This window comes from Saccopteryx leptura, chromosome 3, assembly GCF_036850995.1.
Source record: "Saccopteryx leptura isolate mSacLep1 chromosome 3, mSacLep1_pri_phased_curated, whole genome shotgun sequence".
Classification (NCBI taxonomy): domain Eukaryota; kingdom Metazoa; phylum Chordata; class Mammalia; order Chiroptera; family Emballonuridae; genus Saccopteryx; species Saccopteryx leptura.
The window spans coordinates 225433319-225448997 of NC_089505.1; the positions used below are offsets into that span (position 1 = coordinate 225433319).

Consider the following 15679-nt stretch of genomic DNA (forward strand, 5'->3'; position numbering starts at 1 on the left):
AACAGCAAGTATTTTAGGCTTTGCAGGCCAAGAGCAAAATTGATGCTATAACATAGGTAGGTACCAATATAATGATAAAGATAAAACAAATTTCCACAACTTTTTTATCGACATAAGTCAACATAATAATAATAATTGAGTTTTTGTAATACAGATTCATTAGTGAGAAAATGAGATTCTTCTTTTTGGAATAATTTTTTGCTTAATTGGAATTTGGAGTTAGTGCTCCTATCAAACTTGATTGCAAAGATTTTTCTGTTAATACTGATCTGTAATTAGATTCTGTACCTTTCCATCTTTGAAGATGTCTTTTCACCACAGATAGGTGCTGCCAGTCTACAGCATGGTTTTCACTGGGCATTTTTATTGCTTGGGTGGCATTTGTAGAACTTTATTAGATGCTTTTCTTCAAGTTTGTCTTTTAGCATGGTGTTACATTGAAGGTTAATCACGCTGTTTTAAGGTTAGCTGATAACTTTTCAGCTGCACAGTTAAATGGATTTTGAAATGCAATTTTTCTTTTCATTTGCATTTAAAAGTTTGAAAAACACTGACAGGAGAAAGTAGTTTGAGCCTGGAAAACATACCTGCTGCAAATTAGTGTGGATGCCCTGGCCGGGTAGCTCAATTGGAGTGTCATCCAAACATGCCAAAGTTGGGGTTTGATCCCCAGTCAGGGCACAAACAAGAAATCAACCAATGAATGAATAAAGTGAAACAGCAAATCTATGTTTCTTTCTCTCTCTCTCTCTCTCTCTCTCCCCCCCTCCATTCTTCTCCCCTCCCACTTTCCCTTCCTTTCTCTCTCAGTAAAAAAAAAATTGTGTAGAGATAGACATCTTGCTTCTTGTTTTATCTTTAGAGCCCACTGATACTGAGCAGTATCAATAATATCTTGTCAACTCATCAAGAGCCAAGGAAAGCCACTTGATAGCATTTGTCTTATTTTTTTATTTGTTTGTGGAAGTTTCTCCTAGTTTCCTCATGTTTGTAAGCAGCTGTTCTTTCCAAAAGGCCGGTTATCTTTAATAACTTTGTTTTCTCTGGCCACTTTCTCAACCACTGTAATCAAACAGGATTTCATTAATGCACCCTCAGCTTTTTTTGATGGCCAACAAGTGACCCATTTGGAAACTTACTTTGATTATAATCTCATTTTTGCATTTTATCTTTGTGAAGAAAGAATTCTTGTGATATTTTTGTTACAAATTTTTGAATTTTTCTAACTATTGAGTTGGGACTATTGTGATGAATTTTTGATACTTTAATGTTGGCATATATGGTGGGTGTTTTTTTAATTTTTTTTTTTCTTTACAGGGACAGAGAGAGAAAGTCAGAGAGAGGGATAGATAGGGACAGACAGACAGGAACGGAGAGAGATGAGAAGCATCAATTATCAGTTTTTCGTTGCGACACCTTACCTTAGTTGTTCATTGATTGCTTTCTCATATGTGCCTTGACCGCGGGCCTTCAGCAGACCGAGTAACCCCTTGCTTGAGCCAGCGACCTTGGGTCTAAGCTGGTGAGCATTTTTTTAATTTTGCTCAAGCCAGATGAGCCCGCGCTCAAGCTGGCAACCTCAGGATCTCGAACCTGGGTCCTTGGCATCCTAGTCCAACGCTCTATCCACTGCGCCACCACCTGGTTAGGCATATATGGTGTTCTTTAAGCATTGAAGTATTGTTACATAACCACCACAATGTTTTGCCATCTAATTGAACAATAAAGTATAGGGGTCATTGGGTTACGATACAGTTCTCTTCCTATGACAATGATGTAACCCGAATTTTGATGTAAGTTGAAACACACCCTAGCCTAAGTCACTTACCTATTCCAACACAGTTGTAAAATCATAATCTAGAACAGGGGTCTCAAACTCGTGGCCCGCGGGCCGCATGCGGCCCGCCAAACAATTTTGTGCGGCCCACAGACTAATCCACAAAGTTCAAAATATTTTGGATAAAATTAAGTAAGCCTAGGGGCCTACTTGTATTTTTCATTTCTCTAGCATCCTAGCTAGATATTAGCTTAGTTAACAGCAGTTGTGATGCAAACTACAGTTTCTGGTCGTTTTGTGACACTGAAAAGTGTTGCGTAACAGTTGCCTTTTGTAGACCTAGTGCGGCCCGCCGCCGAAAGGCTGTGATCTTGCTCTGCGGCCCACATGCTGAGTTGAGTTTGAGACCCCTGATCTAGAACATAAAAACACAACTAAGCCACAGAAAAAGGAAAGTATATAAATATACTGTACTGTACACTATACTGTAGTAACAGGAAAAAATGTCAAAAAATGAGTGTGAAAAAAATTCTTACCTTTATCCCTGTGGTTGGCTTGCACACTGGAAGAGACATTGCAAGGTGGGAGAGAGTGACCTATAGGAAAGAGGAAGCTGGAGAGGCAATAGAACCTGCAGAAGAAGGTGCTGGAGATACTAGGTTATAGGGACTGATCCCTAGGATACGTGTTACTGCATATTCTTCCGCTTCAGATAACCAAACTAGTTCGTCCAAGTAGTCCATAAGTACAATGCTAACAACATAAGCCAAAACACTCACATCTCAATTTTTAAAGTTTTTATGGGAGTTACCATCATAAATGTGAAATGTCTTGTGTTGAGACTGCCATAAACCCAAGGACTTCCTGTAATCCACACTTCACTTTGCCTTAAATACATGTCATTCAAAGTTCACTTTTCATGTTTTGACATGATGGGTATGAACTGGTGATGAAAAATATATCATGGCTTGGCAGAATGCTATCAAGTTATAACTGTCACTGAAATTGACAGTGCACTGAGGTGCTCCCAAATGCCAGAATTGGAGAATTGATTCTGGGGTCATACTACCCACATAAGGAGTCTTGGCTTTTTTTTTTTTTTTTTTTTTTTTTTTCCTGCCTCAGGTTTATTTGTACAAACAGAACAGGACACCAGCTCCACACAGACAGCAGCCCAGAGGTCACACCAGTCCTTCTGTCCTCACATAAGCAGCCAGAGACCTCTACTGCAGAGCCTTTGTGGGGGCCTGGGCACCTTTGGGAGCCGGAGCCTGGGCACCTTTGGGAGCCAGCGCCTGGGCACCTTTGGGACCCGGAACTTGAGCTCCTTTGGAAGTTGGAGCCAGAGCTGCAGCCTGAGCAGCAGCCTGAGCCGCAGGCTGGAGCTTGGTCTGAGCCTTGGTCTGAGCCTTGGCCTTTGGCCGGGAGAGCCTGAGACCCTTGGTGATGCAGGCACGAGCACGTTTCCCGAACTTGGGGTGAGCAATGTAGGCGAGTTGGCTGAGCTTGCGACTACCGCCCTTGGGGATCTTGCGCTTGACCTCCTTGGGCTTGACAAGGGCCTTGATGGCCTCAGCACGTGCAGTCATGGCCTTGGCATTATTGGCCTGCATCTTCTTCAGGCCTTTCTTATTGTGCTTCTTGGCAAAGCGCATGTTCCGCAGGAACTTAGGGTCTACCCCTTTAAGAGATTCGTATCTTTATGACCAGGGTTTCTTGATGCCATTTCCGTGCCATTTTCAGGACTGGTTGTGCGTGGTGTGGTTCTTGGACTTGGCCATATATCTACCAAAGCCGGCAGCTGCCGAAACGCCTGCAACCGGAAGAGCGAGTCTTGGCTTTTATTAGACATTTTATTCTATTTCTTTGGAGAACAGTCCTTTCTTTTTATGCCCAGAGTAAGCTTCTTTCTTTTTTTTTTCTTTTTTCTCTTAAGTGAGAAGAGGGGAGATAGACTCCTGCATGTAGCCTGACCGGATCCAGCCAGCAACCTCCCCCCACACCCCCGTCTGGGGCTGATTTTTGAATCAACTGAGCTATCCTCAGTGCCTGAGGTTGATGCTGGGACCAGCTGAGTTATCCTCAGCACCCAGGGCTGACACTCAAACCAGTTGAGCCACTGGCTGCAAGAGGGGGAGAGAGAGAAGGGGTAGATGGAGGAGAAGAGAAGCCAGTGGTCGTTTCTCATGTGTGCCCTGACCAGGAATCGAACCCAGGTTGTCTGCACTACAGGCTGATGCTCTATCCACTGAATAAACTTGCCAGGGCCAGTAAACTTCTCTTTGATTGTGTTCTGGTGAGAGGTGGGCAGAGGGAACTTGTCATAATAGCTTTGTCTGGGGTTTTTTTGTAGAATTTTAATTCATCCTCAGTTATAGTCTTATTTCTCACATTCAGCCTAAGCCCAGCCTCCAGTTTAGAACTTGCTTTTTGTTGCCCTGGCTTGTTGGTTCAGTGGTAGAGAATTGGCCTGGCATGTGGATGTCCCACGTTTGATTCTCAGTGAGGGCACACAGTAGAAGCAACCATCTGCTTCTCCACTCTTCCCTCCTCCCTTCTCTGTCTCTCTCTTCTCTTCCCACAGCCATGGCTCAGTTGGAGCATGTTGGTCCTGGGCACTGAGGATGGCTCCATGGCCTTGCTTCAGGCACTAAAGTAGCTTGGTTTCCGAGCAATGGCGCAGTGGCCCCAGATGGGCAGAGCAGTGCCCCATAGAGGGCTTGCCGGCTAGATCCTGGTTGGGGTGCATGCGGGTATGTGTCTCTCTGCCCCCCCCCCTCCAATTCTTACTTAAGAAAAAAAAAAAGAACTTGCTTTTTGTTTATCAAAAATCTGCCAAAAACTTGTTGTGTTCTTCTCAGTTACTGATGAGTGTACTTCATGGCCTCTCCTCTACCCTACCCTACTGTGGAAATATGATTTTTTACATTTCTGTACTTTATTTAGTGGAACCAACCATACTACTTCAATAAACCATCCTGAATCAAAAGCAGGAAATTTTTGTACTTGAATCTGCTTTATTTAGACTCCTTTACAAAAGAGAAAAAAGTTGTCATATCATGTTTGTAACTTTCTAAATTATATAGAGACCAGCAAACATCAAAGCAGTGAGTTTATAGCTAGTTGTGTGCAGTATTTAAGCAATCATTTGTATTGCCATCTGAAAAGAATCATGTCAACTAGTAATACTTATCTCTATTGTCTAATAAAACAACGTAGTTGATGATTGTCCTGGTTTTATTTATGGTGCTGATTCATCTCATCTTTTTCTTCATTGCAAATAAATTAGGCATGTTATTACTTGCAATAAAAGGGGTCGGATTCTGTACTGTAGACCTGAATGTTTTGTGCAAGGGAGCACTTAGTCACTCATTTGGATTGGAATATTTTGATTCAGATACACTGAGTGGAATTTTATCTCCCTGTGTGTTTGATTATGCTGAACTTTGTGCGAGCTGTGACATACTGAATGACTTTGGTTCTCTCTGTGCTCACTTAAGATAAAATGAAAATTAGTGAGCACAGAGCCACGGTAAACACAATCATCATCACAGAAGTCAGCCAACTTTTTCATAAAGGACCAGGTAGCGCATCTTTTCCACTTCATGAGCCATATTGTCCCTGTCACAATTAAGCAGCCATAGATAGTAGGTGATAAATGAATGGATGTCACTGTGTTTGAGCAAAAACTTTATTTATAAAAACAGGAGGCCAGGCAAGTGTTTGCCAACTCCTGACTAGAAATTCTGTTTAATGTTTTTTTTATATGGCATTTGTTGGGAAAGGTGCTCTTTCTTGGGGACATGAAGACAAGGAACTTGGTGGCCTTAAGACTGGTGGATTGGTTGGTAGTCTTTAGTTTGGTGTAATGAAGACAAAGTGAGCATTGAAGCTTTTGTCAGGTTAGGAAACTTTCTCAGTTTGAATTCTTCAGGGAAGAACAGATTCATTTTCTAGGCTTCAGTTGGAAGACCTTTAAATTGGGCTACCTCTAATAGATTATAATAGTGATTCTTCTGTTTTGTTTGTTTTGAGTTCTTTGCCTCCATCGGTTATGAGAAAATAGATAAGAGACCAGACCTAGAAGTGTTCTCTGGAGCAGATCTTTGGCCAATTTAATAATAGCTGTCATCTCTTCCTGACATCAAAATAGGAGCCCTTGGACACTTGGATTCTTTTAAAAAAATTTTTTTTTTTTAAATACAGAGACAGAGCGAGAGTCAGAGAGAGGGACAGACAGACAGGAACGCAGAGAGATAAGAAGCATCACTCATCAGTTTTTCGTTGTGACACTTCAGTTGCTCATTGATTGCTTTCTCATATGTGCCCTGACCATGGGCCTTCAGCAGACAGAGTGACCCCTCACTCAAGCCAGTGACCTTGGGTCCAAGCTGGTGAGCTTTTGCTCACACCAGATGAGCCCGCGCTCATCTGGGGTCTCGAACCTGAGTCCATCACATCCCAGTCCTATGCTTCTGTCCACTGCGCCACTGCCTGGTCAGGCAACACTTGAGTTCTTTTAAGTGAACTTTTTAATTGAAATGTACATAATGATTATAATTACAGAGCTGGGTACACCTGTGTAACCAATACTTGGAAACTTTAAGTTGTCTGCTGTGATTACCCCAAGCTCTCCAGGGTTAGCCGCCAGCCCTGGGCTTGGACACCTATGTTTGTAGCTGTCATCTCAGAACAGCTCCAACAGCAGTTAGAAAAGGATTTCTGAAAGTAAAGTTAACCTGATTAAAGAGAACCAGGCAGTTCTCTTCCTTGTCATCATGGCTGCCACCTTCTCTGCCACCAGTGCTCTAAATTATGGGAAAAAGAATAGGCGTTAGTAGTAGCTATGATATATCTTAGTGTAGTGGATTTAAAAAAATTTTTATTGATTGATTTTACAGAGAGGAGAGGGATGACAAGAAGTATCAGCTCATAGTTGCTTCACTTTAGTTGTTCATTGCTTGCTTGTTGCTTGCACGTGCCTTAATTAGACAAGCTTAGGGTTTCGAACAGCCATCCTCAGCATTCCAGGTCAACACTCTATCCACTATGTCACCGTAGGCCAGGTTAGTGTAGTGGATTTTTAATTGGGCCATTACCATTTACTTTTTTGAAGTCATGAGTTACTGAATTAAACTATTTAAAAGTGTAGTCAATGCAAAGGGAGAAATAAAATGTGAACTATACTACTGTAATTTCTTTATATCAAATAGTTAACATTTGAGGGCTTACTCTTTTAATTCAGCAAACTACATAGAGTGTACAAATTCAGAATCTTCCCTCAAAGATTTGGATGACTATGTCAAGCTGGTTTTTTTTTTTGGGGGGGGGTGTTGTTTTTAATTCTGGAAAATTTCAAATACATAACAGTGGAAAGAATAGTATATGATATCTCATGTGCCTATCACCCAACCTCAGCAATGGTCCATTTATGGCCAGTCTTTTTATCTTCTTTATAACCATATTGTTTGGAATCATGCTAGGTTTTTTAAATTGAAAGTTTTAATTTTTACTTAGTTTAGGCACTTTGGAAACTCTTCAACATCACCGAAGACTTTGCTACATAGAAAATCAAGAAGTAAGGACTATGATGTATACAGTGATAATGATATCGGCAATCAGGACTCAGAAGATAGTTTTGCTAAGGAGCTTCAACAGTATATTAAAGCCAAAGAAATGGCAAATGCTGCTCGATCCTCACCATTTCCTGAAGAATCCATGAAGAAAGAAGAAGCGAAGTGTACACAGAAAGGTAAAGGTCAAACTATTTTGTCATTTAAAGTCTATCTAGAAGAGCAGTCACAGTTGTCCATGGATGAGGGTGGGGGTTCTCCTGAATTTTATGATATAAAGACCTGTACACCATATATAAGCCTGCATGACCCATGCCAAGACCTGGTCACTCAGGGTGCAATGCTGAGTTTGTGGGAGGAGCTGAGAGTTCAAGAGGGTTATCAAAGGCCATGACTACTTTGAAAGGGAGAATGTGAAATCCCGGCCTCTGCATGAAAAGGACAGGATGTGCCCGTTTGTATTGCTGTCATCTGAAGACAGTTGACTTAATGTCAGGGACGGTAGTGTGTCAGACTAAACTCAGACATCTCTCTTAGATTACTAAAGTGAAATATAATCATAGATAAGGAGGACAGATGAGAATTATAAATGAAAAAATTTTTAAGGCTTATATTTGTTTTTTTAATTTTTAAAAAATTTTCTCGCCTGACCTGTGGTGGCGCAGTGGATAAGGCGTTGACCTGGAAATGCTGAGGTCGCCGGTTTGAAACCCTGGGCTTGCCTGGTCAAGGCACATATGGGAGTTGATGCTTCCAACTCCTCCCCCCCTTCTCTCTCTCTGTCTCTCCTCTCTCTCTCTCTCTCTCTCTCTCTCTCTCTCTCTCCCTCTCCTCTCTAAAATGAATAAATAAAAAATAAAAATAAAAAAAATAATAAAATTTTCTGTTACAGTTGACATACAATTTTATCTTAGTTTCAGTTGTACAGCACAGTGGTTAGACATTTGCATAACTTACAAAGTGAATTATATAAATAAGTCTAGTACCCATCTGATACCATACATAGTTATTACCATATCATTGTATAAATGAAATTCTTAATCCTCTCATTTTACTGCCTTCCCCTCTTAAATGTTTTTCTGTTTATAATGGGTCATAGATAAATTTAATCTGTATAAAATGTTTTCAGTGACAGATCCAATAGTAATATATGCAGTCAGTTTAAACAGTTGAAGTTTTACTCTGAAGGTCTGTTGCAGTTCCTAATTAGATTCATCATACTCTGAACATTTAAGAAGGATCTGGCTTGTGGCTAGCAAGACTGATTTCAGTAATTATCTTGCCTTTTTCTGACAGTACTGTTTGTGTTTTCACAGAGAATGAGTTGGGATCCAGAATGTATTGATTTTCTCTTTGATCTCTTAGTCCCACAGCATCTAGGAAGACAGACTAGCATCATGCCCATTTTATTCGTTGAGCAGGACTTCTGTATTATTATAGAGTATACTTTTTTAGAGTAAACTGTTGTTTTATGTCATCATTAAAATTAACTTTCTGTTTTTAGCTGTTAAACAAAAAAATAAAAACCTTAAAGCTGCCCACAAGAATGGTAAACCGAAGAAAATGAAGCGGAAATGGCCTGGCACTGCGGACAAGGGTTCAAGTGCATCATTGAGGGACAGTGGCTCCCAGGGACAGGTACAAGGATGACTTCTGTCTTACTCTCAGTGACAAGCCACAAAGTGAGGGTTATCAATAGTGAAACCTCCAACTGCAGTTGGCTCCATCCACATCCTCTCTCATGCAGGAACTGCTAGCACTTACTTTCAGCCTTAGTGTTGCACCTGCTGCCTCAAATACAATACATGCTTGTGAGCCCCTTGCTTTTTGAGTTGTGCTGTCAAGCGTCTATGGAAAAACAGACTGATGGGGAGAAGATGCAGTGAACACTAGCACATTTCAAAGGCCACAGAGTCTTACAAGGTTTCAGCTGTTGCAGTCCCTGGTCTACTGGTTCTTGACTCCCTCTGGAAATTAAAAATGATTTTCTGAGCATTGGTCTTTGCAACCATCCTCTACCCTCCTCATAATTTGATTTTGTTTATAGAAGCTCCTTCTTCCTTGTTCTGCACGTGTAATCAGGGTGGACAATAAGTGACTCCTCTTGACTTTGCTTTTCTGAGGGCTTCTAGACTGGGTGGCAACCACTTTTATTATTTTTGGCCATAGGGGATAAGTGGTAAAATACTAGAAATACCAAAATAGTATGGATTGAGACACATGTAATATCTTGCCCTGCCTCCATATTTTACAAATGAGGAATCTGAGGCCCCAGGATTCTGGTGACTGCCAGGGTCACACAGGGCCAGGCTAGCGCTGGGACTTTGTGCTTGACCCCCCAGATGAGTATTCCCGTATATTTGGTTTACATTGACTTAAAAAGTTATTCAGGCCTAACCTGTGGTGGTGCAGTGGATAAAGCATCGACCTGGAAATGCTGAAGTTGCTGGTTCGAAACCCTGGGCTTGCCTGGCCAAGGCACATATGGGAGTTGATGCTTCCAGCTCCTCCCCCCTTCTCTCTCTCTGTCTCTCTCTCCTCTCTCTTTCTCCTCTCTAAAATGAATAAATACAATTTTTTAAAAATTAAAAAAAAAAGTTATTCAAAGCTGATAGCTTTTCTACATGAGAATCAAATTCTAAACATATGTTATAATTTAATAACATAACCAAGTAAAACCAAAGATTTTAGCTGACACATTTATGAAACAGATTTGATAGTGCTAAGTGGAAATTGGACATTATTGTGAGACAGACATATAAATGTCCAGCTAGCTCCCTTTGCACATCCGGTATTTCAAATTATTCAGCAATGTGGTATGCAGAAGCTAGAAGCTGTATTACAGGTTTACACTCTTAACTGTGGTGTATGCTTCCAAAGAGCTAAAATGTATTATGAAATTCCCCTTTTGTTTTTATACCTTTATCATCATCTTTGAGGGTATATTTCTAGTTACATTTGTTCATTTGAGCTGGTTAATAGAGGCCCCTCACACCCAGAGGGCATCTCATTGAAATGAAACATTACACTGCTTCCAGTTCACCTTATGACTTGCAGTTTTTGTCTCCATTGTTCTAAAGAGCCTTATTCTTACCCTTCGCTTTTTATCACAAGTAGTAGCACTTTTTTTTTCATTATTTAATTCATTTTTTAAAGTAAGGACAGAATATAATAAAATAATCAAATTTTATAAATACTAATGTTCAGTGATGGAATGCTGTTGAAACTGACAAAATATTTTTCAACTGGTGTTTAAAAGGACAAATCTTATACATGAAGGTCAATTTAGAGGAGTCACTTATTTTTTTAAGATTTATTTATTAATTTTAGAGAGAGGAGAGAGAGAGAGGAAAAGGGTGGACAGGAACATCACGTACTAGTTGCTTCTCATATGTGCCTTGATTGCGTAAGCCCGGAGTTTCGAACCAATGACCTTAGTGTTCCAGGTTGATGCTTTATCCCCTGTGCTACCACAGGTCAGGCAGAAGAGTAGCTTCTTAATGTTTTATAGATGATTTAAAATAATTTTGTGCAATGTAATAAAATATTTAATTTTCTGTTTCTCACATTTAGTTTTTTTGTTTTTGTTTCCAGGATGGTAAACCTAAGGAGAAGCAGCAGCATGTGCGAATGAGTCAGGGGTTCATCAACCAACACACAGTGGAACACAAGGGGAAACAAGTTTGTAAATATTTCCTAGAAAGGAAATGTATTAAGGTATGAAAAATGTGTAAGCAAAGATATACTAAAATGTAAGGTATAGTAAAAACACTAAAACCAACTCCTTTTTCCATTAAATATTCTAAAAACATACCTGTTTCCTCCTAGAAACAGTTCACTTAGAAAATTTTACTGAAACACTGTTTTATATTTCAGAAAGATTTTTTTTTTTTGCAAGAGAGAGAGAGGACAGACAGACAGGAAGGGAGAGAGATTAGAAGCATCAACTCATTGTTGCAGGACCTAAATTGTTCACTGATTGCTTTCTCATACGTGACTTGACAGAGGGGCTCCAACTGAGCCAATGACCCCTTGCTCAAGCCAGCGACCTTGGGCTGAAGGCAGGGACATTGGGTTTCAAGCCAGCGACCATGGGGTCATGTCTATGATTCCATGCTCAAGCCAGCAACCCTGCACTCAAGCTGGTTGGCCCGCGCTCAAGCAGGATGAGCCTACACTCAAGCCAGCAACCCAGGGTTTCAAACCTGGGGTCACAGCATTTTAGGCTGACTCTCTATCCACTGCGTCATCACCTGGTCAAGCAAGAAAGATAATATTTTAAAAATGTATTATAAATGTTTAGTACTTAAAATTTTAAGTAGATGAATGTGATGTGATCATAACTCATTAACAATTAGAGTATATAGCTACTAAGACTTTGGTATTTTTCTGAAGTTGTTTGTTTATCTAAAGTTTAGTAGAAATTTTAATTACTTAACTGAGAAATAATGACTTTTTCTTTTTGTATGTGTGACAGAGACAGAGAGAGGTTGGAACAGACAGGGACAGACAGATAGGAAGGGAGAGAGATGAGAAGCATCAGTTCTTTGTTGCATCACCTTCGATGTTCTTGATTGCTTTCTCATATGTTCCTTGACCCGGGGGGCTGTGGCAGAGCCAGTGAACCCTTGCTCAAGCCTTCGACCTTCGGCTCAAGTCAGTGACCTTGGGCTTCAAGCCAGCAACCTTTGGGCTCAAGCCAGTGACCATGGGGTCATGTCTATGATCCCACACTCAAGGAAGCAATCCTGTGCTCAATCTGGTGAACCCATGCTTAAGCCAGATGAGTCCACCCTTAAGCTGGCGACCTCGGGGTTTCAAACCTGGATCCTCTGTGTCCCAGTCCGACGTCTATCCACTGTGCCACCACCTGGTCAGGCTGACTTTTTCTTGTTGCTTCTTTTGGCTCAGGGAGACGAGTGTAAATTTGATCACGATGCAGAGATAGAGAAGAAAAAGGAAATGTGTAAGTTCTATGTACAAGGATATTGTACCAGAGGTGAAAACTGTCTGTATTTGCATAATATCCTTTCTCACAAGATATAACTTGACTCCTCATGAGTACTTATATGAACATAGGTTTTATTCCCTTTTTAGGAAAAGAGGGATTCCTTAGAAATTTTCTCAGTTGAAGTATAGCAGTCATGAGACTGTTCAAGTCCCAGAAATTTCTGGTATGACATTTACTCATTGAATGTACATTCATGTAAACTCCTTCATAAGAAGAGGCAGGGATAGCATAATTTGGGAATGCTTGTTTGCTGTATTTTCTGTACTCTGTAGAGGTTAGCTGTCCCTTATTTGAAGAATAACCCTCACATTACTGCACATGGTACGAACATGTTGTAAAAACATGGAACATGAATATGTTCCTTTGGTCACTTTCAGTCATTCAGGTTTTTTTTTAATTTTTATTTTTTTATTAATTTTAATGGATTGACATTGATAAATCAGGGTACATATGTTCAGAGAAAACATCTCCAGATTATTTTGACATTTGATTATGTTGCATACCCTTCATCCAGTCATTCAGTTTTAAGAAATTTTAAATTCTCACTTGAGAATCTTTTCCTAGGAAACAACGTTGACATTGTATAAATTGATCCTATTACACAAAGGATCCAAATTTGTAAAGACGTATCATTGTCATTAACTTTAATTCCTCTATCCCAAAACAATTTTTAAAAATTATCATACGTCTCAAGGTATTTAAAATATTGTACACATCTCTTTCTTATATCAGTGAGATGTGTTTGTATCAGAGAATGGATATGAAGGCAGAAAGTATCCTGTGATAGCCAATAAACTTGATTTATATAATCATCCTAAAAGTAGATTTTTTTCATGTAATCTAATTAGTAACTTATTGTCTTAAATGGGAATTCAGTGTTTCTACTAGTTAGAAAAGCCTTTAGGTAGGAAAAAGTCATTAAATGAATGTTATTTTAGTTGGGTTAAGGTTGTTCTTTTCCTTAACATTTGGGATACATGAATATCCTTGTAAGTTCTACCATACAGGAACAAAATGTTATCAGGGAGAGCACTGCAAGTTTTCACATGCTCCTCTGACTGCTGAAACGCAGGAACTGCTGGCTAAGGTAAGTATAGTTTTAGTCATCTTTTGTTGTTGTTTTTTAAAGAAAATGCTTGACCTGAGGGTTAGAATTTGAAAAGCTACTGGTCTTGAAGAAAATGCCTCATAGGTTAGCATATGGCATATATTAGGACTGATAATCTAAGCATTTACTTCAGTTTAAAATATTATTATTCATTTTTATATTTTTCCTTGTAGCTTAAAGGAAAATTAACATTTGTTTTGTTCTCAAAACCTTGAAGGCAGTTAGAAATGTTAATAGCTAAACTGAAAAAGGGAAACAGCAAATAGTAGAAAGGTATTCCTGTTACACTTGTGGAAGGATAATTAAGGCTCATTGGTTGACAGACATTTTTTTTTTAATTAAGTGATAGGAGAGGAGGCAAAGAGACAGACTCCCATGTGCACCTCAATGGGGATTTGCCTGGCAAGCCCCCTACTGGGCGATGTTCTGCCCATCTGGGGCTGCTGCTCCGTTGCTTGGCAACTGAGCTATTTTAGTGCCTGAGGTGAGGCCATGGAGCCATCCTCAGCACTCGGGGCCAACTTGCTCAAACCAATTGAGCCATAGCTGCAGGAAAGGAAGAGCGTGAGAGAAAGAGAAAGGGGGGAGGGGTGGTGAACCTGTTGGTCACTTCTCCTCTGTGCCCTGACTGGGAATTGAACTCGAGACTTCCACGCATTGGGCTGACACTGTACCAACTGAGCCAACTGGCCAGAGTTGGTTGATAGACATTTTAGAGTTATATCACAGAATACTCAGTTATTTCAAAGTGCTTTCTTCAAATATTCTTTCAGTCTATGAGAAAGGATGATTAAAAAATAAGTCATTTATATTCTATCATTTCCCACATTAACTGAAACAAGTTTCTCCAAAATAAAATTGAGATATAAGTGAAAATAAAATATTATTTTAAAACCAAGCCATACCATCTTGTGGCAGAAGTTTTTTTGAGTACATGCAAAAATTAGAAAGTCAAAGTGCTTATTTCTAGATATTTTTAGATTTATAAAATTTGAAAGGCTACTCTAGAATCAGAAGTCATACCAAGTATTTGGTTTGTTTCTTCAGTTTCTCTTACAGTCAATATTATTAGATGATTACTAGGTCGATGGATATTATGTGAAAATTACAAGAGTATGATGATATATGTAATAATGCATAAAAATGATTATGCGACTTTTTTTCTTATTAGGTTTTGGATACAGAAAAGAAGTCATCATGAAAATAAAATACGTTAAAAGAAGGTAAAATTAGGATTTAGCACATTTCCTTTTTCTGAAACATTTCTAGAACTTGGCATGGAAACATGGCTTTTTCTGTTTGTTTTTTTTCAAATAGAAGTCATTCTCTCTCTCTCCTCCCCTTGCTAAAAAAATTATAAAATATTTGGTACACATGCATATATATATTGTGGGTCTCGATAGACCTGCTTCCTCCTCTTCATTTGTCACTATCTTTATGTTTTTATTCTCCTCCTCTGTTTCTTTGTAAATTTACCAAAGGTACATGATGCACTAAATAGTATTTTTTGTTGTGTTTGTATTTGGATTTTATATAAATGGTATTATACTCTGTATTAATTAGTGACTTTCTATTTTCACTCAACATTACCCTGCTAAGATTCATGTAGATGCATGCAGCTGTCATTCATTCATTTTTACTCCTACATAGCATTTCAATCATAGTTTATTCACTTATTCTACCATTAATGAACACTGAGGTTATTTTCAATTTTTTAAATACAAACTGTTACTACAAATAATCATTTTCATGTCTTCTGATATAAATGTGTGTGTTATCCTGGTATATACCAAGGGGTAGAATTGTTGCATCATCTTAACAGTTAAGATGATACCAATCTTCTGCAAAGTAGCCATAACTGTTTATACTTCCACTAATTGTGTACAAGAACTGTTAATCCATTTGCCAATATGTTTTATTAAGACTTTGTTTTACCAATTTAGTTGGTGTAAAAATGGTGTCTCATAGCTTTATTTTCATGAAGTTCAACATCCTTTCTTATGCTTATTAGCTTTGGAGTGTCACCTTTGGTGAAATGCCTATTGATGTCTTCCATAAATGTTTCTATTGGGCTGATTGTCTTCTATAAATTGGTTTTATTCCTGATAGAATCTTTTGTGAGGTATGTGTGGCAGTTCTTTCATTTTGTGGGCTGTCTTTTCACTTTTTGAGGTGTCTCAATGAGCAGAATTGCTTATTTTGGCAATCAT

General features: G+C 39.2%; 2 protein-coding genes across 4 annotated transcripts in view; one reads left to right on the top strand and one right to left on the bottom strand.

Annotated features, from left to right (window-relative positions):
• Positions 1–15679, top strand: part of ZC3H8 (zinc finger CCCH-type containing 8) — a 44957-nt gene that overhangs the window by 16562 nt on the left and 12716 nt on the right. For 2 of the 3 annotated variants that reach the window (XM_066377734.1, XM_066377735.1), the window contains exons 3-8: positions 7295–7529; positions 8855–8988; positions 10945–11067; positions 12262–12373; positions 13339–13448; positions 14641–14692. In XM_066377734.1, coding sequence (XP_066233831.1) covers positions 7295–7529; positions 8855–8988; positions 10945–11067; positions 12262–12373; positions 13339–13448; positions 14641–14670 — 744 coding nt within the window. In that variant the 3' untranslated portion in view covers positions 14671–14692. The remainder of the gene's footprint in view (positions 1–7294; positions 7530–8854; positions 8989–10944; positions 11068–12261; positions 12374–13338; positions 13449–14640; positions 14693–15679) is intronic. The other variant, XM_066377736.1, reaches the window with a different exon arrangement.
• Positions 2876–3599, bottom strand: LOC136397838 (large ribosomal subunit protein eL29-like). Its single transcript, XM_066372331.1, has one exon. It carries the CDS (start codon positions 3430–3432, stop codon positions 3001–3003), a length of 432 nt encoding a protein of 143 aa, XP_066228428.1. The 5' UTR covers positions 3433–3599; the 3' UTR covers positions 2876–3000.